At 43.4% G+C, this 27,522-nt stretch overlaps 1 protein-coding gene across 4 annotated transcripts in view; it reads right to left on the reverse strand.

The window, feature by feature from the left end:
• Nucleotides 1-27,522, reverse strand: part of METTL22 (methyltransferase 22, Kin17 lysine) — a 211,522-nt gene that overhangs the window by 54,845 nt on the left and 129,155 nt on the right. For all 4 annotated transcript variants that reach the window (XM_056534642.1, XM_056534643.1, XM_056534641.1 and 1 more), the window contains exon 7: nucleotides 17,989-18,042. In XM_056534642.1, coding sequence (XP_056390617.1) covers nucleotides 17,989-18,042 — 54 coding nt within the window. The remainder of the gene's footprint in view (nucleotides 1-17,988; nucleotides 18,043-27,522) is intronic.

The raw sequence follows: 27,522 nt of genomic DNA on the forward strand, positions 1-27,522 counted from the left end.
ATATAAAAAAAGTTTTCTCCTGGAATACCCCTTTAACCCCTTAACGACACAGGACGTAAATGTACGTCCTGGTGACGTGGAACTTAACGCACCATGACGTACATTTACGTCCTTAGCATAACCGCGGGTATCGGAGCGATGCCGGCATCATGCGTGGCAGGTCCCGGCTGTGGATCGCAGCCAGGGACCCGCCGGTAATGGCGGACACCCGCAATCCCGCGGATGTCCGCCATTAACCCCTCAGATGCCATGATCAATACCGATCAAGGCATCTGCAGCATCACGGTCACTTAACAGGATGATCGGATCACCCGCAGCGCTGCCACGGCGATCCGATCATCCTGCACGGCAGACGGAGGTCCCCTCACCTGGCTCCGCTGCCTTCCGGGAGTCTTCTGCTCTGATCTGCCTTCCCGCAGACCAGAGCAGAAGATCACCGATAACCCTGATCAGTGCTATGTCTTATACATAGCACTGAACAGGATTAGCAATCATGGTATCATTTTAATCGTATTGACTCAGAGAATAAAAAACACGTAATTTTTACCATAAATTGTACGGCGTGAAAACAAAACCTTCCAAAATTTGCAAAATTGCGGTTTTCTTTTTAATTTCCCCACACAAATAGTATTTTTTTGGTTGCACCATACATTTTATGATAAAGTGAGTGATGGCATTAAAACGGACAACTGGTCGCGCAAAAAACAAGCCCTCATACTAGTCTGTGTATGAAAATATAAAATAGTTATGATTTTTTGAAGTGGAGGAGGAAAAAATGAAAACGTCAAAATAAAATTGTCCTTAAGGTCCAAATGGGCTGAGTCCTTAAGGGGTTAATGTCTATGATAGCTATTGCAAATCCTAAATTGCAGAGGCCAAACTGCAGCTGTGTCAAGTCCAGAAAATGAGAGTGCACCCAACTTATTTACCAGCAAAAACTGGAACATAACAACAAACTGTGCTAGTTCCAGGTATAAGTTCAGCATCCGATGTATTGAGCTAAGACAAGGCCCCTTTCGCCTCTACATAAGGCGCCCACCATTTTTAGTCTTCAATGACCGGCGTGTCCTCTAGCAATAACTGTTCTTGGCACCATACCATCCACTGGAAACAGTCTTTAATAAGCTTACCCATTGGGAGCATCAGAAAATTAATAAAACTTCTCCATACCTGAAAAATGTTCTCAACTCTCTGGTCCTTTTGGAGGCCTCCACCCAATCCATTCTCATAACATAAGACAAATTCTCTCAAAATAGCTTAAAGTGCATCTGTCACTTTGTTAACATGTTAAACTACTGACACAGTATAACAGAGGTTAAAAGGCAAACCTCTGTATTTGGGTCTGGTGGCTTCATTGCAACAAAACAAAAATTTTTATGCCTAAGTGTCGCCCTGGGTCTAGTATGCCCCAGTCCCACAATGCCTCTCTCCTCTGATATCATGCCGCTCCTGGTCGATGACTAATACACAGGGCTCACCTACAAGTGGCGGTCCTGTGTAGACGGAGTCTTATATTTATCCGATTAGACTCATTATGGGGAAGATTTATCAAAACCTGTGCTGAGAAAAAGATGATCAGTTGCCCATCGCAACCAGATTGCTTCTTTCATTTTTAAGGCCTCTGATAAATATCCCCCATTGCCAGACCTGTCATTAGAGGCACGGAGTGAGTCAGACAGGAATAATGGGGGAGAAATGTTTTAATAGCCTCAGATCCTGACTCCCCCCTCCCTCCCCAGTTTATTTAACCGTGAATTCTATCTTTTTATCTTTGAATTGTGAGGGTTAAACACAGAGGTTTCCAGCTTTACTATCCTCATTGTGATCTATAAATTGCACAGATATCAGTCATCTGTTTGTATTTTTCAATCCTCTGCCCATGCTGATTTGTAATGTTGTATGTAGCTGTGAAGCTTGCCCTACCTGCTGTTTGAACTCCTAGTCATCTCTCTCTTCCTGGGAACCTTTCTGTTTTTATGTGGGTGTAAATGTAATGACTGAGGCGAAGAAGAAGAATATTAGCAGCAATGAGAGCATGGAAAATGGAATACACACGAAAACAAGTAACTTAAAACAAGGATAAAAGAACGTACAATATGCTTTGGTAGTCAACATGGTTTTAGAAATGTAAAGAATAAAATGTTTATTATTATGATGCCAAGGGCTTTAAATGCTTATATCTGCTGCACTGTTACTCCAGAACACATGTGACTTGGCATAGTTGTAGACCCATGAGCTGTGCATAATCTTATGTAATATAAAGGTCATAGGTCACATGGTAAGGCAGCCATCTTGGTTTTTGTGGCAATTTTACACAATATTCAAAAATCTTCTCCACAACCTCTAAAGCTACAGATACATATATCGCTGTATGTGGTGACACTGTTGTGCAGAGTCCGATTTGTTCCTTATAAGACTTTTGGTCACAAGGTGTGGCCGCCATATTGGATTGCACAATATTCTACAAACATCATCTTCTCTGAAACCGTTTGTTAGAATAACATATCATTTGCAGATATGTTCATGGTTACCTCCTGTGCCAAGGTTGTTAAAGCTGGATCATATGCATAATCAATATGGCCACTGCCCGCCAATCACATTTAGATATCATTAATATTAATGCACAAATTTTTTAAATATGTGTGATATCTACACTGTTAATTAAAAATGTGTGTTTCTTTGTAGAGATGAGCAAACTTACAGTAAATTCGATTCATCACGAACTTCTCAGCTCGGCAGTTGATTACTTATCCTGCGTAAATGAGTTCAGCTTTCAGGTGCTCCGGTGGGCTGGAAAAGGTGGATACATTCCTAGGAAAGAGTCTCCTAGGACTGTATCCACCTTTTCCAGCCCACCGGAGCACCTGAAAGCTGAACTAATTTATGCAGGAAAATCCCTCAACTGCCGAGCCGAGAAGTTTGTGACGAATCGAATTTACTGTAAGTTCGCTCATCTCTATTTCTTTGCACAATGGTACAGTATTCTATTGTGCTTAAGATTTTCATAACATAAAGGTCATAGGTCACATGAGCTGGCAGCCATCTTGTTTTAGGTGACAATATTCAGGGCTATATGCAAAGATATGTCTTTCTGAAACCATTAAAGATACAGATGTACAATTAGCTGTGTATGGTTACACTGTGACCTAGACTCATACATGTTTGTTTGACGTTATTCAACCATATGGTTTGGCGGCCATATTGAATAATGTAAAGATAAACAATTATTCCTCTTATTTCTATGGAGCTTTACGTAATGCCTGTAATTGCCTCAATGTTACTTCAAAACTCATGAAATTTTACCCAAAGGTAGAGGCCTGTACTATGCATAATCTGTTGTAACATAAAGGTTTCTGTGGCACGTTTTTGAAACCTCTGCATTTTTGCAATCGCTAAAGATACAGATTTCATAATTGAAAAATTATCTAAAAGTTATATTTCTGTGCGCAATATTAGATTACTCACTTCCTGGACTACAGTTGATCACAGATTTGGTGGGCATATTGGATTGCGCAACATTCTGCAAACATAGTTTTCTCTGAAATTGCTGGTCAGAACAATATCAAAATTAGCACACATATTCGTGATCACTTTGTGCACAACAATTCATCACCAGATTTGGCGGCCATTCTGCATATATAGTTTTTTCTGAAATGACTAGTAGGAACAATGTAAAAATTAGCACACTGTTCATGATCACTTTCTGCACCACAATTGATCACCAGATTTGGCAGCCATATTGGATTGCACAATATTCTGCATACATAGTTTTCTCAGTAATAACTTGTCAGAACAATTTGAAAATTAGCACATGTTCGTGATTACTTACTGTACCACAGTTGATCACCAGATTTTGTGGCCACAGTGGATTGCGCAATATTCAGCAAACTTAGTTTTAACTGAAATTGCAGGTCAGAACAATATGAAAATTAGCACACATGTTTATGATCACTTTCTGTAAAACTAGTGATCACCAGATTAGATTCCTTCTGAGTATGGAAATACCCTATATTTGGACGTAAAGTGCTCTGTGGGTGAACTACAATGCTCAGAAGTGAAGGAGCACAATTTGTCTTTTGGAGAGAGAATTTGGCTGTAATTGAAGTTGGGGGCCCTGTGTGTTTACAAAGCTCTTATGGTGCCAGAACAGTGGACCCCCTCACATTTTGGAAACTACACCCCTCACTGAATGTAACAAGGGGTGCAGTGAGCATTTACACCCCACTGGCGCTTTGATAGTTTTTTGGAACATTGGGCTGTGCAAATGAAAAATTAAATTTTTCATTTTCACGGATCACTATTCTAAAAATCTGTCAGACTCCTGTGGGGTGTAAATGCGTGCTGAACCCCTTATTACTTTTCTTGACTGGTGTAGTTTCCAAAATGGGGTCACATGTGAGTCAGATTTTTTTTTGCGTTTATGTCGAAACCACTTCAACTATTAGCCATCCCTGTGCAAATCACCAATTTACACCTCAAATGTACATGATGCTCTCTCACTCCTGAGCCATGTTATGCGCCAGCAGAACGTTTTGGGTCCACATATCGGATATATCCGTACTTGGGAGAAATTGTGTCACAAATTTTGGGGGCTTTTGCTCCTTTTACCCCTTATGAAAAAGAAAAGTTGGGGGGCTACACCAGCCTGTTTGTATACAAAGTTTTATACACTAACATGCTGGTGTTTCCGTAAAAGGAGAAAAATACCCCCCAAAATTTGTTACACAATTTCTCCTGAGTATGGAAATACGCCATATGTGGGCGTAAAATGCTCTGCGGGGCACAACAACACTGTGTATATTTGAGGCCTAAATTGGTGATTTGCACAGGGGTGGCTGATAGTTGCAGCATTTCTAATATAAATGCAAAAAATTAAACACCCACATGTGACCCAATTTTGGAAACTACACCCCTCAAATAATGTAATAGGGGTTGCAGTGTGCATTTACACCCCACAGGTGTATAAAAGATTTTTGGAACAGTGGTCGAGAAAATTAAAAATGTTATTTTTCATATGTACAGCCTTCTGTTCGACAAATCTGCCAGTGGGATGTAAATGCTAACTGCATCCCCTTGTTACATTCCTTGCGGGGTGTTGGTTCTAAAATGGGGTCACATGTTGGTGTTTTTTTTTTGTGTGCTTATGTCAGAAACTCTGTAATGCAATTACATTCCAATCACTAATTTAAGCCTCAAATGTACATGGTGCGCTCTCACTCCCGAGCCATGTATTGCGCCTGCAGATCGCTTTGCATCCACATATGGGGTATTTCCATACCTGGGAAAAATTGCGTTAAAAATTTTGGGGTTCTTTTTAGCTGTTGTGAAAATGAAAAGTATGGGGCAACATAATTTTTTTTTTTTTTTTTTACACTAACATGCTGGTGTAGCCCTCACATTTACCTTTTCATAAGGGATAAAAGGAGAAAAGCACCCCAAAATTTGTAAGGAAATTTCTCCCAAGTACGGAAATACCCTATATGTGGCCCTAATCTGTTGCCTTGAAATACGAAAGGGCTCCAAAGTGAGAGAGCGCCATGTGCATCTGAGGACTAAATTAGGGATTTGCATAGGGGTGGACTTGGATGCAAGCATGGTAATAGACCCTAACTGGGTGTTTCTCAACCAGTGTGCCTCCAGCTGTTGCAAAACTACAACTCCCAGCATGCACTGACAGCAGAAGGGAATGCTCTGAGTTGTAGGTGTGCCACAGCAGGAGGCACACAACTACAACTCCCAGCATACCCTTTGGCTGTCGTGCATTCACAGTTATGCAAGATTTAGAGGGCCACAGTTTAGAGACCACTGCACAGTGATCTTCAAACTGTGGTTCTCCAGATCTTGCAAAACTGTAAATCCCAGCATGCCCAAACAGCAAACTGCTGTCTGGACATGCTGGTATTTGTAGTTTTTCAAAATATGGAGGGCCCCAGTTTGGAAATCACTGTATAGTGATCTCCAAACTGTGACCCACCCGATCGTGCCGATTGCCGCTGCCGGACACGTGCCGATCGCCGCTTCCGCTAGTAATTGTCCCGACCAATCGCAGGGATAGAAGTGGGGTGGCACCCCTGCCACTCCACTCCTATCCTTCAGGGTAAATGATGTAGTCTCGGACAGCACCAATCACCCTTATTACCCGGGTCACCGCGTCATGAGTGGCCCGGAAATGCTGTGATTTGCCAATCAGAATTGACACCGGCATGGGATGCCTGCTGATATATATCAGCAGTCATCCTGTTCCAATCACTGCCCGGCAAGCAGCAGTGTTTAGAAATACCTAGGGCATACAGGTGAGCCCTTGGTCCTTAAAGGAAATCTGTCACCAGTGTCACCTGCACTAACCTGTTGGTACCAACAGATAGTACAGGTGACACTAATGACAACGGTACTTACCCTGTCCCGTTCCGTGGCGGGGATCTACGGTAATCTTCTTAGTTAAGCTTCAGCTCCAGCCCAGCTTGGGGCACAGACAGAGCTTAGTGACGTCACTGCTGCTGCTCCCTGCTGGGTCCCGCTGCTAGAGAACACTAACTCCGCCTGTGCCCCAAGCCAGATGCCCAGAGCTGGAGCTAATGGACAAGATTACCCGAGATCCCCGCCACGGAACGGGACAAGGTGAGTACCGTTGTCATCAGTGTCACCTGCACTATCTGTCGGTACCGACAGGTTAGTGCAGGTGACACTGGTGACAGATTTCCTTTAACTACCGGGACGCAAGGGCAGGTACACTCTTGGTCCCCAACAGGTTAAAGTACAGATAGAAAATATTTTTATTATGATCATCATCCTATAATTACCTAAACATACCATATCTGAAAAAACAAACATGAACATAAATAAAAAATAACAGAGAAAAATCTTTAAGTTCTTAACATATAATAAAATAATTATTTCCACATGTTTTTGGCCATTAAAAGACTGACACGTGAAATTGTAGATTGAACCTAAGTGACCCTATAGTCAGACTACGACTAATACAGTGATAATACATTTTCTACCAACTGAAGAGTCTTTGTTTTTCTAATAATTCTTCCCTCCGAGGTCTTTTCTTTAGTCTGACAAAAGTATTTGCTTTTCTAAAGATGTAACCTTCACAAATTGTCCATTTAAAATCTTCACATTTCACTACACTTATTTACAGTGAGATTCACCTTACATTTTATCTCTACATGTATTATATATTAATATACACCGTCCTTACTTTAATTCTTTGCTACCTTTTCACAGGTGTTACATATTTTCTTTAGCACACAATTCCCCTTTTATATAATTAGATTTATTTCATCTTTTATAGGCAATGTTTACTAATTATTCATTCCTTTTTGCCATGTTTTTGCAAAATATTGATATATCTACCACTAGAGATATAGATAAATAAATTGTTGAATGTGGTAACAGCATGACCAAGATTATTATTTGTTCATTACAAGTCAATTGTTCACATGGTTTAGCCGCCATATTGGATTGCGCAACAGTCTACAAACACCTTCCTTTCGGAAACCGTTTGTTAGAATCATTCACAAATTGGCAGACACAAATGTCATTTAACCCCTTCACCCCCCTTTTCACCCCCCTTTTCCCATTAAAAAAACAACTGTGTAAATAAAAATAAATATATGTGGTATCGCCGAGAGCGTAAATGTCCGAACTATAAAAATATATTGTTAATTAAACCTCACGGTCAATGACGTACGCGCAAAAAAATTCCAAAGTCCAACATAGCGTATTTTTGGTCACTTTTTATATAATAAAAAAAATTTATAAAAAGCGATCAAAAAGTCCAATCAATGCAAAAATGGTACCGCTTAAAACTTCAGATCACGGCACAAAAAATTAGCCCTCATACAGTCCCGTACGCAGAAAAGTAAAAAAGTTATAGGGGTTAGAAAATTACTATTTTAAACGTATACATTTTCCTGCATGTAGTTATGATTTTTTTCAGAAGTACGACAAAATCAAACCTATATAAGTAGGGTATCATTTTAACCATATGATAACCGTATGATAAGGTGTCATTTTTACCGAAAAATGTACTGCGTAGAAACGGAAGCCACCAAAATTTACAAAATGAAATTTTTTCTTCAGTTTTGTCGCAGAATGATTTTTTTTTCCATTTCGCCACGGATTTTTTTGGTAAAATGACTAATGTCACTGCAAAGTAGAATTGGTGGTGCAAAAAATAAGCCATAATATGGAATTTTATGTGCAAAATTGAAAGGGTTATGATTTTTAGAAGGTGATGAGGAAAAAATGAAAGGGGTTAAAGCTGAATAATTTGCATTATCACTATGGCCACTGCTGCCAATCACTGCAAGCCAATAAGCCCCTGTACTTAAATATCTGTAATATGCACACTGCTGACCAAAGACTTATGAAACTTGGCTCAAAGGTAGAGTGCTATTACGTGCTTAAAGGGGTATTCCAGGAAAAAACTTTTTTTATATATATATCAACTGGCTCCAGAAAGTTAAACAGATTTGTAAATTACTTCCATTAAAAAATCTTAATCCTTTCAGTACTTATGAGCTTCTGAAGTTTAGGTTGTTCTTTTCTGTCTAAGTAATCTCTGATGACACGTGTCTCGGGAACCGCCCAGTTTAGAAGCAAATTCCCATAGCAAACCTCTTCTAAACTGGGCATTTCCCAAGACACGTGTCATCAGAGAGCACTTAGACAGAAAAGAACAACCTAAACTTCAGAAGCTCATAAGTACCGAAAGGATTAAGATTTCTTAATAGAAGTAATTTACAAATCTGTTTAACTTTCTGGAGCCAGTTGATATATATAAAAAAAGTTTTTTTTCTGGATAACCCCTTTAATCTTTTTCTAAATAGAGGTTTTAGGTCACATGACCAGGCAGCCATCTTTGTTTTATGGCATATTGTTGTTCAAAATTCAAACATCTGCTTCTCTGCAACTGCTAAAGCTGCAGATGTATAAAATATTGTTTGTTTATGGTTAGACTGTAGACTTATGTATGTTTATTACTAGTCTATTAATCACATGGTGTGTCCGCCATATTGAATTGCAGAATATTTTTCAAACATCTTCTTTTGAACCATTTGTTAGAATAATTAACAATATGGCACACATGTTTAGGCCTACCTCCTGTATGATGTATGTATAAACCTGGATAATTTGCAAATGTCACGGCTATTTTTTATTTCATAGGTTTTTAATATTCATAAAATCAGTTGCAGTTGTAAAGGTCTATAGTGAGATACTGGCTCAGACATGGTTTTACGAGATCGATTGATCACCTCATTTCGCAGCCATACTGGTTTTCTCTGATAATTCTGGTCGGAACAGCGTGAAAATTAGCATACATGTTAGTGATCACTTACTGTATCAGAATTGATCACATGTTCTGGCAGACATATTGGATTGCGCTATTTTCTGCATATATAGTTTTCTCTCAAAATACTGGTCAGATAAACATGAAAATAAGCACACATGATCATGATCACCTTCTCCACCATAGGGGGTGGGCAATCGTGTGCTATACCCCAGCTCTGCAGCTTGTCCACCTGTATTGCTACTTGCAGCTATATCTTTCTGATTAAATTTGGAAAGATTTAGCTAATAGAAGCAGTTTATAGCCTAATTTGCCATTTTTAAAAGGCTACTTTAGATTGCTCATTAACTTACCCTTAAGGACCAAGCATTTTTCTGTTTTTGCACTTTCGTTTTTTCCACCTTACTTTTTAAAAATCATAACCCTTTGAATTTTGCTCCTAAAAATCCATATGAGGGCTTATTTTTTAGTGCCACCAATTCTACTTTGTAATGACATTAGTCATTTTACCCAAAAATCTACGGCGAAAAGGAAAATAAAATCATTGTGAGACAAAATTGAAGAAAAAATACCATTTTGTAAATTTTAGGGGCTTACATTTCTACGCCGTACATTTTTTGGTAAAAAGGACACTTTATCTTTATTCTGTAGGTCCATACGATTAAAAGGATACCCTACTTATATAGTGAGAATTTGTGTAGAAAACAGACATGGTGCACATCTACAATCTTGTATAATGATCTGATTGCTTCTCAGCATAATATCAAAAACTAACAGGTTGTTAGTATACATTTTTGATCAAACAGTACAAGCCCACTCGCCACGTCAAGGCCACCTATTTAGAGTGGGTCCCTAACGTCCCTAGCATAAAATGGCGCAGCACCGGGCGGCGACCACCACCGCCGCGACACCAGTTCCCACAGGGGGGAACGAACCACTGGCAGAGCGGCCCCAATGCCACTCAAACCAGTCTATGGGCCGCCCCCCCCCCCCGCAGACACGGTGCCAGACTCAGCCCAACCCTATATAAGTAGTAGTTAGCTACACATGGGCCATTTCTTTCCTAGCAGCCTCCCAGTCTGATTGGGAGAGCATGGTAAGTAAGCTATTACACCTTGTTCACACTGGTGTGGTGCTGTGCGGCGTCCGTTGCTGCCGTGGCGCCGTGTTTGCGGGGAGGTGCGGCCCATAGACTGGTTTGAGTGGCATTGGGGCCGCTCTGCCATTGAGTCATTGCCCCCCCCCCGTGGGCACTGGTGTCGAGGCGGTGGAGGTAGTTGCCCGGTGCTGTGCCATTTTATGCTAGGGACGTTAGGGACCCACTCTAAATAGGTGGCCTTGACGTGGCGAGTGGGCTTGTACTTTTTGATCAAAAATGTATACTAACAACCTGTTAGTTTTTGATATTATGCTGAGAAGCAATCAGATCACTATGCAAGATTGTAGATGTGCACCATGTCTGTTTTTCTACCCGAATTCACCCTACTTATATAGGTTTGATTTTGTCGTACTTTTGGAAAAAATCATAACTACATGCACGAAAATTAATACATTTAAAATTGTCCTCTTCTGACACCTATAACTTTTTTATTTTTCCATATACGGGGCAATATGAGAGCTAATTTTTTGCGCCATGATCTGAAGTTTTAAGCGGTTTCATTTTTGTTTTGATCAGACTTTTTGATCACTTTATTCATGGTATGAAAAGTGACCAAAAATACCCTATTTTGGAATTGTCATTTTTTTGTGCGTACGCCATTAACCATGTGGTTTAATTTACAATATATTTTTATAGTTCGGACATAAATTTACAATATATTTTTATAGTTCGGACATTTACGCACGCGGTGATACCATATATGTTTATTTTTATTATGGTTATATATTTTTTAGATGGAATTTGGGAAAAGGGGGGTGATTTAAACTTTTAATAAGGAAGGGGTTGATGTGTGTGTTTTTAAACTTTTTTTTAAACTTTATTTATTTATTTATTTTTTTACACTTTTAGTCCCTTTAGAGAACTTTTAGGAGGAATCAGTTGATTCCTCATACATATCAATGGGATTACATACAATCCCATTGATCGGTGTGCTCTGCGCACAGGCTTCATCATTCTGAGCACCGGAGCCGGCACAGCAGGAGAGGTAAGCCCTCAGGCTACCTCAGCAGTGGATCCACCCCACTGGACCACCAGGTAATGGATACAGGCACCTTTAGACGCCGCTGCCAGCTTTGACAGCGGCGATCTAAAGGGTTAATAGACGGCCGCGGTGATCGCAGCATGTCGGCTATTAACGCCCACCTCCAGCTACAGGAATCAGCTGGGGGCTGGCCGGTATGACGCGGGCTTGAGTCAGGAGCCCGCATCATACCCCATTAACGGCCATTGGACGAGTATAGACATCCATGGTCGTTATCGGGTTAATGTGTATATATCACATTTCAGAAAAAACCCATGTCAGTTAAAACTGGTTTAAAGTAAAGGAAACTAGTTTTAACGAAATAAACTGCTTCCACAAAGGTCAAAGTTATCTAGCTTACACGTGCTGCTTCCACAAAGGTCAAAGTTCATCTAGTTTACACATGGCGCTTGAGAATATGCTTACTGGTTGAGCGACAACATCTGACTCATGGTGGGCCGACTATGCTGCCTCTGCATAACCCCCCGCTAAGCCATTCGTGTGGGTTGACCACTTTGCACGTCAGGACCACTGCGGACCTCCACCAGAGTTTCCTCTGTCATCGCCCCGGAATAGTTCCCCATCTTTCGGGTCCTATCGCGTGGTGCATGCTCTACCTCCCTGACGGTGCGAGCGAGATGGGCCAGTGGTGCGCCTGCCGTCTGGATGGTGGAAAAGGGATCACACCTTCATTGCACCACAGGGTTTCGCGTCAAGACTCGTGAGCGTATTAGACTTCTGGTTCCGATGGGTCGGGTGGGTCACCGTCATCGTCGGGGACCCCTTGTGCTCCCTTTCCTTCCTGCCTGCGATGGAATGGGAGGGTGTGGGCCCTCTCGTGATGGCAGTGTGATGTGGTCTGGGCTCACATTTGACATCTGCACCAAGAGCGGTAGGCCCTGTCCTCCTTCCCTAATCCTGCCTCCCCTGCAAGGGTTCCCGGCTGCATATACCCAAGGGCAACGGCGACTGGGGAACAGCATGGGCACTGGGGCCGCCTTGTCCCCCTGCAGAGAATCAGGCCTCTGGGATTTCTCAGAATCAGTCCCTCTGGAGGTCACACCTGGGACCTTCCGCACAGGCCTAGCTGGAAAAGGAGCATTCTGGCCGGGGCACTGGCTGCCAAATCCCCTCTCTAGAAGTGGGATCAGAGCGCTGGTGCCACCTGGTGGTGAATTTGGGGTACTGCATGCTCTCCATCTACTCTACCTCTTGCACACAGACCTACTCAGGAAAGGTTCACTCTGGCTCGGAAACATTGGCCACCTTGTCCCCCTGCAGAGAACTAGGCCTCTGGTATTTTTACATGTCCCTCTGGGGGTCTCACCGGGGACCTCCCAGACAAGTGTACCCAAGAAGGGAGGCCCGGGCACTGGGGCTGCATAGTTCCCCCTCTCTGGAAGTGGGACCATTCGAAGTGTGGTGACTTTGGGGTACTGCATGCCTTCCATCTTACCTACCTCTTCCACACAAGTGTGCCCAGGAAAGGTGGACCCAGACCTGGTTACTTGGGCTGCCTGGTCCCCCAGCAGAGAACCAGGCCTCCTGGATTTTTACAAGTCCCTCTGGAGGTCTCACCAGGGACCTTCTGCACAGGCCTGCCCCGGTAAGGTGCACTCTGGTCTGGGTACATGGGCTGCCTTGTCCCCTGCAGAGAACCAGGCCTCTGGGATTTTTACAAGTCCCTCTGGGGGTCTCAAGTGGGACCTCCTAGACAAGTGTACCAAGGAAGGGTGCACTCTGGCCCGGGCACTGGGGGCTTCCTAGTCCCCCTCTCTGGAAGTGGGTCTATTCTGAGTGCTGGTGCTGTCCGGTGGCGACCTTGGGGTACAGCATGCTTTCAATCAATCCTACCCCTTCCAAGCCACTTTACCTGGGGAAGGTAGAGAAAAGGCCCCGGGCCACAGTTACAGAGACCCCTGGAAGGGTCACTGGGACCTTCTATCAGCCCTATCCAGAGAAGGTCCACCATAATAAAAACATCCTGAAAGCACCCTCTTTTTCCCATAAAAAAGAAAACTATCGGTAATAGTATCGGTAATTGGTATCGGCAAGTACGTAAAAAAAAAAAAAAGTATCTTTACTTGTACTCGGTCTTAGAAAATTGTATTGGGACATCTCTAATAACCAGGGCCGCCATCAGGGGGGTACAGGCAGTATCCCCCGTACGGGGCCCAGTGCCCAGGGAGGCCCGGGCTCCGTGACCGACCCTGGCCAGCCGGGTTAAGGGCCCGCCACCGATACTAAGGATCCGGGAATGATCCCCAGCAGACATCGCTGCCTTCTCCTGTATGCGCGATACACGCACATACAGGAGAAGGTGTCCCCTCTGTATGAGCCGCATCTGCAGTTTACACAGAGGGGACGTGACCTCTGCCTCTACGCAGCACGCAGTACAGGCGCCGATGACGTCAATGACGTCACTCATCCGGCGCCTGTACTGTGGAGGGGAGAAGACGCGGGCTCTGCTGCTGAGGAGATTGCTGCGTGGGACCTTAGGTGAGATTTTTTTTTTAACTATGCCTATACCTATGGGGAAGAGAGAGGGGGGGGTAACTGCCTATACCTATGGGGAAGGGGGGGGTAACTCTGCCTATACCTATGGGGAAAGGGGGGGTAACTATGCCTATACCTATGGGGAAGAGAGGGAGGGGATAACTGCCTATACCTATGGGGAAGAGAGGGAGGGGTAACTGCCTATATCTATGGGGAAGAGAGGGGAGGTGACTGCCTATACCTTTAGGGAAAGGGGGGTAACTCTGCCTATACCTATGGGGAAGGGGGGTTATCTCTACCTATACCTATGGGCAAGAGAGGGGGATAACTGCCTATACCTATGGGGAAGAGAGGGGGGATAACTGCCTATACCTATGGGGAAGGGGGTGACTCTGCCTGTACCTATAGGGAAAGGGGGGTGGGCAACTCTGCCTATACCTATGAGGCAGGGGGGGGGGGGTAACTGCCCATACCTCTGGGGATAGGGAAAGGGGGGTAACTGCCTATAGGGAAAGGGGGGGGGGGGTAACTGCCTATAGAGAAAGGGGGAGGGATAACTGCCTTTACCTATAGGGAAAGGGGGGTAACTGTTTATACCCATGGGGAAGAGGGGGGGGGGTAACTCTGCCTACACCTATGGGGAATGGGGGGTAACTGCCTATATCTATTGGGGGGGCTACCTAACTTTATACCTGAATGCCTAACTACTTATCTACATACCAGGCTAACTATGTACCTGGCCTTCATACATGGCTGCCGCATTTTTCATTTGCACAGCCCACTGTTCCAAAGATCTGTCAAACGCCAGTGGGGTTTAAATACTCACTGCACCCCTTATTAAATTAATTGAGGGGTGTAGTTTCCAAAATGGGGTCACATGTGGGGGAGTCCACTGTTCTGGCACCACGGGGGGCTTTGTAAACGCACATGGCCCCTGACTCCCATTCCAAACAAATTCACTCTTTAAAAGCTCAATGGCGCTCCTTCTCTTCTGGGCATTGTAGTTCGCCAGCAGAGCACTTGACGTCCACACATGGGGTATTTCCATGAAATGGGGTCACAAATTTTGGGGGTCATTTTCTCCTATTACCCCAAGTAAAACTGTAAAATTTGGGGGGAAACCAGCATTTTAGTGATTTTTTTTTTTTTTTTTTTACAATTACACATCCAACTTTCACAAAAAGTCGTGAAACACCTGTGAGGTGTTAAGGGTCACTATACCCCTTGTTACGTTCCTTGAGGGGTGTAGTTTCCAAAATAGTATGCCATGTGGTTTTATTTTTGCTGTGCTGGCACCATAGGGGCTTCCTAAATGCGACATGCCCACCAAAAACCATTTCAGCAAAATCTGCATTCCAAAAGCCAAATGTGACTCCTTCTCTTCTGAGCATTGTAGTTCACCCGCAGAGCATTTTACATCCTAAAATGGGGTACTTCCTTACTTCCAGTGAAATTTTTTTTTTTCATTTACACATACGACTTTAACAAAAAGTTGTCAAACACCTGGGGGGTGTTAAGGCTCACTGTACCCCTTGTTACGTGCCTTGAGGGGTGTAGTTTCCAAAATGGTATGCCATGTGGGGGGTTTTCTGCTGCTGGCACCATAGGGGCTTCCTAAATGCGACATGCCCCCCAAAAACCATTTCAGCAAAATTCACTCTCCAAAATTCCATTGTCGCTCCTTCCCTTCTGAGCCCTCTACTGCGCCCGCCGAACACTTGACATACTCATATGAGGTATTTCCTTACTCGAGAGAAATTGGGTTACAAATTTTGGGGGGCTTTTTCTCCTATTACCCCTTGCAAAAATTCTAAAACTGGGTCTACAAGAACATGCCAGTGTAAAAAAATAAAGATTTAGAATTTTCTCCTTCAATTTGCTGCTATTCTTGTGAAAAACCTAAAGGGTTAACAAACCTCTTGAATGTCATGTTGAATACTTTGAGGGGTGTAGTTTTTATAATGGGGTCATATATGGGGTATTTCTAATGAGAAGGCCCCTAAAATCCACTTCAAAACTGAACTGGTCTCTGAAAATTTTAGATTTTGAAAATTTGGTGAAAAATTGAAAAATTGCTGCTATACTTTGATGCCCTCTGATGTCTTCCAAAAGTAAAAACATGGCAACTTTATGATGCAAATATAAAGCAGACATATTTTATATGTGAATCAATATATAATTTAATTGGAATATCCATTTTCCTTATAAGCAGAGAGCTTCAAAGTTAAAAATGCTAAATTTTCAATTTTTTTTTAATCAAATTTTGGAATTTTTCACTAAGAAATTATGCAAGTATCAACAGAATTTTACCACTAATATAAAGGAGAATATGTCACGAAAAAACAATCTCGGAATCAGAATGAAAGGTAAAAGCATCCCAGAGTTATTAATGCTTAAAGTGACAGTGGTCAGATGTGCAAAAAAAAGGCCAGGTCCTACACTGAAAATTGGCTGGGTCCTTAAGGAATTAATGAAAATTCTTCAAACACCTGTGGGGTGTTAAGGCTCACTATACCCCTTGTTACATTCCGTGAGGGTTGTAGTTTCCAAAATGGGGTCACATGTGGGTACTTATTTTTTTGCGTTTATGTCAGAACCACTGTAAAATCAGCCACCCCTGTGCAAATCACCAATTTAGGCCTCAAATGTACTTAGCGTGCTCTCACTCCTGAGCCTTGTTGTGCGTCCGCAGAGCATTTTATATCCAGAGTAGGAGAAAATTCACATAGAAAACATATGCTGCTCTGGACAGTTCCTAAAATGGACAGATATGTCAGCAGAGAGCACGGTGGTCTTGATTCCAGCAGAGAGCTCTGTGTTCCAAAAGAAAATAATTTCTGCTGTAGTATTCAGCAGCTAATAAGCACTAGAAGGCTTAAGATTTTTTAATAGAAGTAATTTACAAATCGGTTTAACTTTCTGGCACCAGTTGATTAAAAAAATAAAAATAAAAAAAAAAGTTTTCCACAGGAGTACCCCTTTACATTTTAGAGTCACAAACAAAAACAAACACAATGATTATTCTGCTTGCAGCAACCTTCCATTTATTTCAATGGGATTTCGTGATTTCTCCACAGAAAGGTCTGGCTCTGACCGAACACGAAGAGTTAAATGACTCTAGTTGGGCTGGAGCTGCTTTGGAGCTAACCTGTGTCATCTGGGTGTGGTTCTAAGCTCTGCTACCTATCAGGAAGGTATATCCCTGATCACCTTCCTATTTAAGTTAAGTGATCAGTTTATTGTCTGTAAAAGGTTACACCTTAGCTGACTTGTTTATTGATCTTTGGCTTTTCCCTTGACTCTTCTCTTGCTCTGCGTTCCTGTCCTCGGCTAGACTGACATTGATTTCCACGTGTGTGTGTCTTAGTGTATCTCTGTTAGTTTGTGTGCCTCCAGCTGTTTTCCAACTCCTACTGTTTTTGTATTTTATTATTTTGACAACGCTGCCCCGGGTTTGTCATCGTGGTTGTCGATCTGTCACTTAGGATCCAACCGGCAATAGGTAGGGACAGTGGCTGTGGGTGAGTTAGGGCTTCACTCTTCCCTGCCCATACGTGACAGACTTTGTTTTTCAACAATTATTTCTGCTGTTACATTCCATGTGAAATATGCCCGGTTCTGGGCAGTCTAGATTACATAAGTATGCAAGCATAGTTCTGCAGTAAACGTCCGTAACGGTTTATATTTATAGTAAAAAAAAAAAACATACTCTCACTCTCCCCCCCCATACTTTTTACTGTTGTTTATACAACTTTCATCCATTATTGTTAAGGGGGGGCGGGGGGATGTGCAGGGGCTGGGTGGGTCTTGAGCAGAGGTGCATAAATATGGTGCACTTTGAGTCTACTGTATTCTCTCCAAGCAGCACGGTCAGAAATCGAAGAGAATCCAGGAGTAACAGGTCATAGTTCTTTTCTTATTTATTTTTTAACCATATACAGCAGTTTCTGTACCAACAAAATTACAATAAGAATTAGTTTTTAGCTAAATATATTGTAATAGAGAATACATTACCTGTACACAACTGATTCTTAAGCCAGTCTAGTTCCTTTACCTTCACTTGGCCACCTGTATAAAAAAAGGACAATTTAGTATTCATTGAATATTTAAATTCATATGTAAGCTGTAGGCATTTCATACTAGACACAACCGGAGCAAAATACAGTAAAAACAGTGAGGAATGAAATGTCCTGAATAAAATATATGCAACAAAGAAGCATAAATACTGCAGAAAAAGCACATCACCCATCTGTTATACCATCTTGTCTACTTTACAGTATTACTTATCCAAAACAGTAATAGGAGAATGTTCAGTTCTATTAAAAAAAATGTCAGTTCTGCCCGTGAGCCTATTCTACTTCTCTCAATTTTACCCCAATAGGAACACTGGAACTTTTCTATTTCGCACTTTCATTTATTTTTTTTTAAACTACTTTTCATTAGATTTTTAATTTTATATAGAAAACATGCAGTCCAGGACAATCCCCTGGCCTACAGACATATGAGTACAGAATCAACATAAAACTACAATAAAAGGACACTCCGGCCATCGGCTCCAGGTCCTCGTATGGCAAAGAAAATGAAAAATTAAGAAGAACAAGAATACCCCAACAACCCCCCCTCCCCAATCCATGGTACAATAAACTACGATATCTGCAATCTACCAAGTGAGTAACCAGTACCCTAGTGAGATACCAAGTAGACTCATTAAACGGTCCCATTATCTTCAATATCTCCTCATAGATACCGTTTAACTTGTAACATAACTTGTTTCGTGGGCATGGAGGGTTGTAGCCAATGTGCCAGCAAGTACTGTTTAGCTATTAATACTCTCATATGTATCAACAACGTCACAGCAGAGTCGTCAGGAGCTATATGTAAGATTATCATGTAGATATGGACATGTAGCTTCATATCCAAGAGAGTTAAGAGTTCAGACCAAAATCGCTCCGATAGTGGGCAGGTAACCAACCCATGGAGCAAGTCTGTTCTGTGAGCAACGCAATTCGGGCAATCCTCAATGCGATCCGGATGGTCAGTCGTATGAGGGTGAAGCCATATGTAGCATGATGTAGAATCTTAAATTGAGTCTCACGCCATAATTCACTACACACCGCCTTACATACTTTAGCCCACCCCTCCAGAATAGACACAGTCAAATCCTCCATGCCCAACTTGCCTTCCCAATATTCGAATAAGGATGACGATACACCACCTGCACCCTGTTTATTGAGGTGTCTATTAGAGCTGGGCGATATGACCAAATATGTGTATCACGGTATTTTTGGAACTTATGGCGGTTCCACGGAATATAACGGTGTTTCTTTCACCCCCTCCCCAAAATCATGTTACCCGCCAGAGCTGTTCTGCTCCCCCCCAATTAATTATCAGCCCAGCAGGGTACTACTCACATATGTCACCCGCAAGCACTGCCCTCCTCCTCTTTGCTGGGGGCCGCCGGCGATGGAACTCTATACTGTACACCAGTTGTCTCCAATCTGCAGACCTCTAGCTGTTGCAAAACGACAACTCCCAGCATGCCCAGACAGCCGTTGGCTGTCCGGGCATGCTGGGAGTTGTAGTTTTGCAACAGCTGGAGGCCCGCAGGTTGGAGACCACTGCTGTACGCTGTATCTCTATGCCCGGGGTGCAAAAGATAAAGAAAATAAACTTTAACTTACCTACGTCGGCCTTACGCTGGGGACGGGAACGTCAGACAGCCGTCAGCCTATCACCGGCCGGAGTGATGTCCCGCCCCTTCTTACATGAGAGTGCGTTTAACCAATCACTGGCCGGGGCGGGACATCGCTGACGGCTGTCCGACGTTCCCGTCCCCAGCGTAAGGTCGACGTAGGTAAGTTAAAGTTTTTTTTTTTTTTTAATCTTTAGCACCCCGGGCATAGGGATACAGCGTACAGCAGTGGTCTCAAACCTGCGGACCTCCAGCTGTTGCAAAACTACAACTCCCAGCATGCCCAGACAGCCATTGGTTGTCCGGACATGCTGGGAGTTGTAGTTTTGCAACATCTGGAGGTCCGCAGGTTGGAGACCACTGGCGTACAGTGAGTTCCAGCGCCCAGCGGCCCCCAACAAAGAGGAGGAGGGCAGTGCTTGACATATGTGAGTAGTACCCCGCTGGGCTGATCCATAATTGGGGGGGGTCAGAACAGCACTGGCTGGTAACATATGATTAGTTCTCCGATGTGGGGACAGCGCAGCGCTGGGCTGATAATTCATTTCCGAGGGGGAGGGGCCCAACCGGTATCGCGGTATGGGAAAAAATTAATATCGTGCAGCCCAAAAATGTTGGTATTCGGTATGAACCGGTATACCGCCCAGCCCTAGTGTCTATAGAGACCCGATAAGGTACGGTAAGCCGACTCAGATGAGATAAAGGCATCAAAAGAAGTGTGGGAAGATTAACAATTAGATTAAGATGCTGTAACCAATAGATCCACTCCATTCGCCATGCTCTGTACATACTATTCTCCCTACCTAAAGGGAATTCAGGTAGTGTCCATAAAGGCATGTGTTTGGTGACTGAAAAAGATAATTGCATCGTCGCCCTCCCCGCTGCCACTGTATCCCTGACTATGCAGGATCCCCTGAGAGAACCAGGAATAGCCCCAAACTTGGTATGGAGAAGAGCAGTTAGGGACCAAGGATAGACCAAATCCGCCTCCAAAGATGTATTAGAATAAGTATCGCTACCCCTGACCCAATCATTGCAGTGCCGATAAAGGCAAGCTAGATTATAGTGTTTGATATCAGGGAAATTGAGCCCCCTCTTCTCTCTAGGAAGCTTACGTTTACGCAGCGCAATACAAGGACGCTTGTTAGCCCAAATAAACTTAGTAAACGGAGTGGTAAGCTGAGCTAAATCACACCTCTTTAGAAGGGTAGGAATCGTTTGGAGAGGATATAACAGTTTAAAAAAAGCTAAGCATTTTAAGGAGATGGCACCGGGCAAAGAGAGGAAGCGGGAGAGCATTGCATCTTTTCAATTTAGCCACAATCTTCTGAATAAGGGGGGAAATTAAGGAAGTACAAGGAACCAGCGGATCTACCCACTAGGACGCCTAAGTATTTCAGAGAAGATCTAGTTAGAGAGATGGTCAGAGGTAAATCAGTCACTATCAACCCCCCCCCCCCCCCAAACACAGCATGCAGAGAAAGGTCCACTAGAACACTCTTTCCTACATTAACCCTATAACTCGATCCCCTACAAAATCCTCCAGCAGATTAAACACACATTGTCAAAAGCTTTTTCAGCATCGACCGATAAGATGGCTGGAGAGGGGTGCAAAGAAGGGCGCAGGGAGATCTCATCAAGCATCGTGACTATCTTCCTATGATTTGCCACCACAGAGCGACCCTTCACAAATCCCATCTGCAAGGGAGAGATAAGCCGTGGGAGCAAGACCGCCAAACGGTCCGACACAATTTTAGAGATCAGCTCGAGGTCCACATTAATCAAAAAAATATGGAACGATACCCATCAGGGGTAAGGTGGCCCTTCCCCGGTTTTGGCAGCACCTTTATGTAGGCCGAATTCATAGAGGAGGGAATAGAGCTCCCCTGCAGGTAGGAATTGAAAAGCCCCAACAGCACAGAGGAAACCTTCCCCTTAAGAATCTTATAAAACACCCCATGATAAACCATCTGGACCCAGTGCATTGCTAGTCGATAACCCCTTAATTGCCCTGTCCAATTCCTCAACCTTAACAGGTGTATTTAAAGCCACCCTCTCCTCCTCAGTAAGAGAGGGAAGGTTATCCGACTCTATCCAGTCACTAGCTGAAGAGCCCCCAGGGTCTATATCAGAGTAAAGAGTCTGAAAATAGGACCTCAATAAGTCATTGATCACTTTAGGATTCCACTGCAAAGTCCCAAAGGGGTCACGCAATACTGGGATTTGAGTCAAAGGTAACAGACCCTTAGCAAAACGGGCCAATTAGCGACCCCGCTTGTTGCCATTGTGGAAACTGCAATCAACCGAGGTTATCCCACCTCACCACCCAGGATTTGTAATCCGCCCTGGCCACAGACCAAACCATCTCCATGGCCATTGAAGGGGAGGTCGCTAAAGTCATATAGGCTTGACGTAGCTTTTGACCTATAGAGATAATCTGTTGAGCAATCTTCCGTTTCAGAGAAGCAGTATAAACCAGAATCGGACCCCTCAACACAGCCTTCACTGTCTACCAATACAGTTGTGGATCATTAGCACGTGCCCCATTCATTTGTTCGTATTCCATCTACCACCCTTTAAGTAACGCCTGAAACTGTTCATCGCACACCAGGTCGATTGGAAACCGCCACAAAAAGTCTGATCCCCTTGGCGCCACATCTGAGAGATGAAGCAGGAGCGGAAAGTGATCAGAAATAACCAGGTCCTCTAAACTGACATGTTGCACCCGGGGCAACAGGAAAGAGGATATAAAGCTATGATCCAGCCTCGACCAAGAGACATGTGCATGGGAATAATGACTAAACTCCCTCGCCTCCGGGTGCAACACACGCCATACATCCAGCAAACTAGTCTGCATCGCCCACTGTGCCAATTGTTGGTCACACCGTCTAGGTGGAAAGGGGCTCCTTTGATTTCTCCGTCAATCTTCCCCAGTATGCATGACTGCATTAAAGTCGCCACTCTATAACTCCCCTGACTAGACTGGACTACTTGAGAAAAGCTAGCAAAAAAGGACCCATCGGCCACATTCGGACCATATACATTAAAGATAATAAGGTAATCAGAGGCAGTCTTGATATGGACACTACATAACCTCTCCTCCCCATCACTACTGACCGATAGCACTTCACAAGTAATTGACTTGTGGGACAGAACTAACACTCCCACCTTATGATCTACCGCTGGGGATCCCTCCACCCTCCCCACCCACCACTTCTTCATTCGCACATAATCCAACTCCTCTAAATGGATTTCCTGCAACAACGCTACATCAGGTGACAGTCTCTTAAGATGATGTAACACAGGCTGTGCTTAGTAGGGGACAGCAACCCCTTAATGTTCCATCCTCATAATGGGGAGTAAGACCCCAAACCATGTGATGTATGTGAATCCGCCACCCACACCCTCCCCCCAGCATTCCTAGAACAAAAAGAATAAGTATAAGTATAAACCTCATGACCATCAACTCAGGCAAAACCCAGAGAAACATCCCACCCACTCGAGATTCTATCACCTTTGAGACTCCCAAACTTCCCATGCTGGCGACACTACTCCCATCAGAAGAGACAACCTCTGCCCCCACATGGATCAGATAAGGGACGAGGTAACTATATGGATCAGATAAGCAACAAAGTAACTAAACCATACAACAAACGAAAAGAAAACACGGGGGCACTCACATGTCGAAGATCAGGTGCTGGCTTTTTTATTCAGGATCAAGGTGCAGTAGACAACATGTTATGTAACTAAACCCCCTCCCTGCAGGATACAGATATCCCCCTGGAACTTCTAGTACACTAAGAACACTCAGAAAAAAAAAATAACAAAAGTGTTATACGTATGGATTTGAGTTTTTTTCCCCGTTTTTTTTACTTATGTTAGGACAGTCATACAAACACAAGAAGACATCAGAGGGCTTCAAAGTTCAGCAGCAATTTTCCAATTTTTCACAAAATGTTCAAAATCGGAATTTTTCAGGGACCAGTTCAGTTTTGAAGTGGATTTGAAGGGCCTTCATTTTAGAAATACCCCATAAATGACTCCATTATAAAACTGGAACCCTCAAGATATTCAAAATGACATTCAGAAAGTTTGTTAACCCTTAAGGTGTTTCACAGGAATAGCAGCAAAGTGAAGGAGATAATTCAAAATGGGGTAAAAGAAGAGAAATCACCCTAAAATTTTTAACTTTCTCTCGAGTAAGGAAATACCTAATATGTGGATGTTAAGTGTTCTGTGGGTGCACTAGTGCACAGAAGGGAAGGAGTGACAATGGGATTTTGGAGAGTGAGTTTTTCTGAAATGTTTTTTGGGGGGCATGTCACATTTAGAAAGCCCCTATGGTGCCAGAACAGCAAAAAAAAAAAAAATACTATTTTGTAAACTACACCTCTCAAGGAACGCAACAAGGGGTACAGTGAGCCTTAACATCCCACAGGTGTTTGACGACTTTTCGTTAAAGTTGGATGTGTAAATGATTTTTAAATTTTTTTTCACAAAAATGCTAGTTTTCCCCAAAATGTTACATTTTTACAAGGGGTAATAGGAGAAAATGCACCCAAAATTTGTATCCCTAGTATGGAAATATCTCATGTGTGGACGTCAAGTTCACTGCGGACACACTACAATGCTCAGAAGAGAAGGAGTCACATTTGGAAATTTTGCTGAAATGCAGGGGGATTGGCATGTCGCATTTAGGTAGTCCCTATAGTACCAGAACAGCCAAAAAAAAAAGAAAACCCACATGGCATACTATTTAGGAAACTACACCCCTAAAGGAACGTAACAAACAGCATAGTGAGCCTTAACACCTCACAGGTGTTTGATAAATGTTTATTAAATAGGGATGTGAAAAGGGAAAAAATTATTTTTTTACACTAAAATGCTGGGGTTTCCCCAAATGCCCCCCCACAATTTTTTTAATACATTTCTTTGGAATAAGGACATACCTCAAATTTGGATGAAAACCACTCTGCGGGTGCACACCAGGTCTCGGCAGAGCAGGAGCGCAGTCAGGGGCCTTGAGCATTTACATAGCCTATGGAGCCAGAACAGCGGGACCCCCCCCCCTCAAGGAGCGTTACATGGGGTACACTAAGTTACTAAAGTGGGGTACAGTGGGCCGTAAAATGATAAAATAGGTTATGTTCCCAGAATGATGACCCAGAGGGTAGCCAAAACAAAAAAATATGCCCACCCCAAACCCTACGCTCTGAATCATCATTCTAGGAATGTGTGTGGCTGTCCCTAACCTGTTGCCTCAATTGCGCACACCGCTCAGGTGGAAAGAGAGCCCTGTGCATTTGAGGCAACATAAAAAAAGTTCCCGATGATAGTGACTCAGTGAACCATGACCCATTTTTGAAAAAAAAAATACCCCCAGAGGTCTTATCAGGTATTTTTTATTTTTTTTATGAAACATTTCTTTGGGCAACTTAGTGGTTTATGCGGTTACAATTTGGAATGTACTCTGGACTTGGTACGTTGGGGTCAAATTTTGGGAAACTAAAATGAAAAGGGAAGATTTAGTACTGCATGGAAGTGTGATACTCCCTGAATCAGTTTTTAATGCAGAGGCCCAGATGATAAGGGCAAGTGTTACATTGAGTGGTGGTGTCCTTCCGTATGCCCCTCTTGTGACACACTCCGCATTTTTTCTGGTCCTGGCACCTATAACTTCAGTTCCTTGGGAACTCCGGCCTGCTCTTTCCCGCTCGCCAAAGATCAGGGCCTTTAGGACTTCTTCTTGGAACTGGAGGTATATCCCTGTGTTGCCAGCGTACTGGGACAGTACAAAAGAGTTGTACATGGCAACCTGTACCAAGTAGACTGCAACTTTTTTGTACCATACCTGTGTTTTCCACATGGCGTTGTATGGCTTGATCAGAGAGATCAACTCCCACCATATACTGATTGTAGCCCAGAATATGATCAGGCTTGAGGACCGCTGTTGTTGTCGTACCTCGCACAGGGACAGGTTAGCTGCCGTTACCATGAATTGGGGTCCCTCTTATCCTTATACCTGACCAGCAACAGGTTTTCATGGGTAACTCACGGGACTCACCCTTTGGCATAGGTGTCTGGATCAAATTTAGAGGGAGGCCTCTCTGGTTCTTCCGCACGGTACCACAAGCGGACGTGGATCTGGTGGCAAGGAATGTGAACAGAGGAATGCTGGTATAAAAGTTATCCACGAAAAGGTGGTAACCCTTATCCAGCAATGGGTGCACAAGGTCCCAAACGATTTTCCCGCTAACACCCAGAGAGGGGGGACATTCTGGGGATTCAATACGGGAATCTCGTCCATCATATACCGGAGGTACTCTCACAAAGTTTGTAGAGTTTCACACCATACCGCACCCGCTTTGAGGGAATATACTGGCGGAAGAGTAGTCTCCCCTTAAAACTGATAAGAGACTCATCAACCGAGAGCTCCCTGAGCAGTACGTAGGCCTCCTAAAATTTGGCCCCAAAGTGATCAATGACCGGCCTCACTTTGTAAAGCCGGTCATAGGCGGGATCACTTCAGGGGGCACATGCCACATTATCAGTTATGGAGGCATTTCCGAATGGCCTCGACCTGCTTCCGTGTCATGACTATACTGTAAAGTTTTGGTCTGGTAGAGGACATCCCCGCTCCAGTACTGCCTGACACTTGGTTTGGTGTGTAGTGTATGTGTTTGGTGTGAACTTTATAAAAAAAAAATATGCTGCGGCCAAAATAACAAAAAGGGGGCAAATGCCCTGAAACTCTAATAGGGCCCGGGTCATGCTGCAAAATCTGCGGCGGACCCTTGAGGACCTACTAGGCTGTCGGGGGGAATTTTTTTTAAACTTTTTTTTTTTCTGCCTGTCCCTGCACACAAACTCCCCCTGCACTAAAGGCACTTCTTCAGCCCTGAGGGGCACAGATTTCAGCAGAGAGGGGGGTCCTTAGCTCTTTCTCTCAGCTCTGCCCACTGACTGAACTCGGTGGGCGAGCAGAACTGAGAGAAGGGGACATTAACCCCTCCTCTGCCGGCTGCTATTGGTCAGACGATCAATAGCAGTGCTCCTGGGGGGTGATGAAATCGCCATCTCCCCCCAGCTAAAGGAGGTGATTGGCGGTGTATACTACACCGCCGATCAACATTTAACCCCGGGTCATCGGGTCACACGTGACCCGTATGATTGGAATACCCCCTTGGCCGTTGTCACGGGATGCCTGCTGAATGATTTCAGCAAGAATCCTGGTCTAGTCACCGCCCGGCACGTGGCGGGAACCGAAATTCCCACGGGAGTACAGGTACACCCTGGGTCCTTAGGTACCAGGGCATCAGGGCGTACCTGTACGTCCTGGATCCCTACTCATCCTTATCTACTTAGTCTATGTTCCTATAGCTGGACAATTTATGGCCTATCTTAGTGTGATTCTCCACATCTATTGCCTTATCCCCTGCATATTTGTGAAAGGAAACCTGTGTCTTCTGCTTGTGAGCTTAGATTTGCTTATGTCTTGATAAAGGGAGGAATCCCGAAAGCTTGTCTCTACAAAATTCTGTTAGCCCAATAAAAAAAGGTATAAAAAAACACTGCAACATTTTTTGATTTTGCATCTGCATCTCTGGACTAATACGGCTACTCAAATGTCCTATATATATATATATATATATATATATATATATATATATATATATATATAATATAATATATATATATTGCATTTAACCCCTTAAGGACTCGGGCTTTTTCCGTTTTTTCATTTTCAATTTTTCCTCCTTAACTTTAAAAAATCATAACTCTTAAAAATTTTCTCCTAAAATTATATATAATGGCTTAATTTTTGCGTCACTAATTCTACTTTGTAATGACATTAG

This window comes from Hyla sarda, chromosome 8 (assembly GCF_029499605.1).
Source record: "Hyla sarda isolate aHylSar1 chromosome 8, aHylSar1.hap1, whole genome shotgun sequence".
Taxonomy (NCBI): domain Eukaryota; kingdom Metazoa; phylum Chordata; class Amphibia; order Anura; family Hylidae; genus Hyla; species Hyla sarda.